We start from the raw sequence: 3,638 nt of genomic DNA on the forward strand, positions 1-3,638 counted from the left end.
CCTGCTGAATTTAATTTGTTCCCACATTTTTAACCATTTATTTTGGTAGATATTACTTCCCTGACCCTGATTTTATTATTTCACAAAATAATGATGTGTTCTGGCATCTTTAACTTTTTTTTTTAATCACTAGTAAAGATAACTCAATTTCAGGACCACCTTTTCTGTAAAACGGGGGAAGTAAAGAATGACATATCTTCGTATTTACTTTCATCTGCATAAAGACACTAATAAAAATAGTTGCCTGGTTTGGGAAGGGTTGGTGGTGAGGGCTCTGGGTGGATGGGGCAGAGGTTAGGAGCATGAGTTTTTGCTGTTTGCTTGCTTTTTGAGTCATGCAAGTACTGCCTAGTTTAAAAATGGAATTTTTGCAAGTCAGAAGCCCAACCTCTGTACTCACTAGGCTCGTGCCTTTTAACTGACAGTCGACAGACTGTTTTATAATTTCATTTGGGTGTTTCTGGGATTCTCTTCCCTTCCTCTTTAGGAAGCCCTGTTTTCATAAGTCCCTAACCTCTGTGGCTTTTCCCTCCCCGTCCTGCCAGGCTGAGCAGCGCATTCTGTCCCGGGTACACTCTCTGGAGCGGCGCCTGGAAGCTCTTGCTGCCGAATTTTCCTCCAGCTGGCAGAAGGAGGCCATGCGGCTGGAACGCTTGGAGCTGCGGCAGGGGGCTGGAGGGCAGGGGGGCAGCGGCAGCCTGAGCCACGAGGACACCCTGGCGCTCCTGGAGGGGCTGGTGAGCCGCCGCGAGGCTGCCTTGAAGGAGGACTTCCGCAGGGACACCACTGCTCAGATCCAGGTCGGGGAGGGGAGCTGAGGGGCCCGTGTGGCTGACACCATGGGTGTGTGGGGTGGAGGGGGCAAGGCCCTGCACCCTGACATGAGGGAGACGGCAGTGTGTCATTCAGGGTCAGACGGCTCTACCACGTGGCAATTACCTTCTCTAAGACTTAGTGTCCTCCTCTTTAAAATGGAGACTCTCCTGTCTGCCCCGCCCCTGGTTGTGAGAACATGAGATTGTAGTGCGCCTGGCACAATGCCCATGTAGGTGTGGCACACCATGCAGGTGTGCAGTAAAGACCAAGAGAAGTCTTGCGTGTTTCCAAGAAGCACTGTAGCAGAAAGGCCAGGAGCTGAAGTTTGCAATCAAACAGGCCTGGTTCGAATTCCGGTTACACCACTTACTGGTTGAAGGCGGCCTCTGAGCACGTCTCAGTAAAATCCTTAGCCTCTCTCCTATGCCTGATAGGAAGAACTGGTCACCCTGAGAGCAGAGCATCAACAGGACTCAGAAGACCTCTTCAAGAAGATTGTCCGGGCCTCGCAGGTTGGTGGGCTTGGGGGCACTTGGAGCCTGCGGTGGGGCGCTGATCGAATTCATCATCTGTTCTTGGGCTCACAGAGACACCTTGGCCCCTGAGGGTGCTTAGATGCAGAACGGGGAGAAGGGTGTGTAGTCCCCTGACTTCTGCTTGAACTGAATCCACCTGGGCTGGAACAGTCTGCAGGGACGCCCTGGGATCAGGCCTGAGGACAGGAAGGGCTACTTTCAAGTGGCCTGTTGTGCTGGGTATACATGCTGAATGAACGAGTGAACGGGTGGACGCCTAAGCACGATAGACATGGGCCGAGACTCCCATAAGGACCTCAACCAGGAGGCCAGTTTGACGTTTGCTAGATCAGTCAGGAGGCCCTGGGGTGGGGATGTGGTTAAGCAAAGACCCCAAAGGGAACAGATCCTGCTCTGGGAGACTGACTGCTCTGAGCCTGACATTTCTTATATTGGTCCCTTCTTTCTGCTTATAGGAGTCTGAGGCTCGACTCCAGGAGCTGAAGTCTGAGTGGCAAAGGTAACGCGCACTGCCATCTGTCCCAGGCCTGCTCAGCCCCAGCCTCCCCATTCCCACCCCCAGCTAGGAGTGGGGAGCAGAGCCCTGGAGCAGAATTCTGATTGTGTCCCAAGCAGAGAGGGAGATGGCTGAAACCTAGCTCAGGATCACCTGCTCAGAGCCTGTCCTTGAGGTGCGGTGGAGGTCCGGCAGGGGTTGCAGGCATTGCAAGAGAATTGGGATTCATGGGTTCACTTACAGATGTACCGTCTTTTCTGTACAACCTCATGCCGGCTGCCTTCCCATGCCCCAGATACCTGTACTTGTGGAGGATGTGAGAGCTGAGGCAGAGTGAATTATGGATCTGGGCTTAGAAGGGAAATGGGATACTGTAATAATTAGCTCCTTGGGATATGCAAGCCAAGTCATAGGCACCGGAGCTATGTTCTACAGCCAGAACCTCCAAGAGTGAGCCTTGCACTCACCAGTGAGTGGTGGGCACACACTTTTATCAGGTGCCAACTAGGGGATCCTCTTGTTCTCCTCAGCATAGCCTTACCCCTCACCAGAGATCCAAGGCTTACTCTTTCTTCTCTCTCTGGGAGTAGGATGGCCCAGGAGTCCTTTCGGGAGAGTTCCATGAAGGAGCTGGGGCGGCTGGGGGTCCAGCTGGAAGGCCTGCGGCAGGAACTGGCAGCCCTGACCCTGAAGCAGAGCTCGGTGGAGGACCAAGTGGGCCTGCTGCCCCAGCAACTGCAGGCTGTGCGGGACGATGTGAGTTGGAACCATCCACGTCCCTTGCTGAATACCCCTCCTCTGAGACGGTCCTAGCAGTCTGCAAGGCAAAGAGCCTCTTGCCCCCTGCTCTGGACTCGGCACAGGTGCTGGCTTTCTTTGACAGAAGTTCTTCCTCTTTTCTCATTGATAACATGGAGGGTTGTTCATAACTCTTTCCTCCTTGTGGCCTGAGCAGGCACATGCCGGCCCTCCCCTCGCAGGCCTGTCCTCGCTCCCTGTCCCCTCTACCCAAGCCAGGCGCCACCCCACCCTGGCCAGGGCTCTGCTGTGGCAGCTTCCACTGTGAGCCTCCCAGAGTGAGACCTTTTCTTGGTCCCTAGGTGGAGTCTCAGTTCCCTGCCTGGGTCAGTCAGTTCCTTCTTCGAGGTGGGGGAAGCCGCACTGGGCTCCTTCAGCGAGAGGAGATGCAAGCTCAGCTGCAGGAGCTGGAGAGCAAGATCCTTGCCCACGTGGCCGAGATGCAGGGCAAGTCAGCGAGTGAGGCCGTGGCCAGCCTGGGGCTGACGCTGCAGGAGGAGGGCGTCATTGGGGTGACAGAGGAGGTGAGGACTGGATGCCCCTGGACACCCCTGCCCCCCGCAATGGCTAATCCACCCAGCACACACGCACTGCTTTCCTCCCTGGGAGCCACAGAGCTGCACAGTCCCACACTGCCAGCTCCCTGGCCTGTTCTGTGACCTAAGTGACATCCAGGAGGCTCCGATGTTTGCTTTGGGGCTGGTGTGGAAGGGTGGAGGTGTATGCCTGAGCAAGCGGCACGTGTCTGGACTGCAGCATGGTGCAGGCACAGGAGGGCTGAGTCCAGGGGTTCCTGGCCCCTAAAAGTGGGGCCACAGAGGTGGACGAGTCTGCTTCCCGTCACAGCAGCTCGGGGCGCCTGTGTTTTAGCAGGTGCACCGTATCGTAAACCAGGCTCTGAAGCGCTACAGCGAGGACCGCATCGGGATGGTGGACTACGCTCTGGAATCGGGAGGTGTGTGCACCTCTTCTCCCTTTGCTGGGCCCCTTTC

At 55.6% G+C, this 3,638-nt stretch overlaps 1 protein-coding gene across 2 annotated transcripts in view; it reads left to right on the forward strand.

Moving 5' to 3' along the window:
- The window catches only part of SUN2 (Sad1 and UNC84 domain containing 2), a 13,750-nt gene that overhangs the window by 7,726 nt on the left and 2,386 nt on the right, over window positions 1-3,638 (forward strand). For both annotated transcript variants that reach the window (XM_007454011.1, XM_007454010.1), the window contains 6 exons: window positions 546-800; window positions 1,251-1,328; window positions 1,808-1,851; window positions 2,439-2,604; window positions 2,949-3,170; window positions 3,517-3,601. In XM_007454011.1, coding sequence (XP_007454073.1) covers window positions 546-800; window positions 1,251-1,328; window positions 1,808-1,851; window positions 2,439-2,604; window positions 2,949-3,170; window positions 3,517-3,601 — 850 coding nt within the window. The remainder of the gene's footprint in view (window positions 1-545; window positions 801-1,250; window positions 1,329-1,807; window positions 1,852-2,438; window positions 2,605-2,948; window positions 3,171-3,516; window positions 3,602-3,638) is intronic.

Source organism: Lipotes vexillifer, unplaced genomic scaffold, assembly GCF_000442215.2.
Source record: "Lipotes vexillifer unplaced genomic scaffold, Lipotes_vexillifer_v1.1 scaffold382, whole genome shotgun sequence".
In the NCBI taxonomy this organism is placed as follows: domain Eukaryota; kingdom Metazoa; phylum Chordata; class Mammalia; order Artiodactyla; family Lipotidae; genus Lipotes; species Lipotes vexillifer.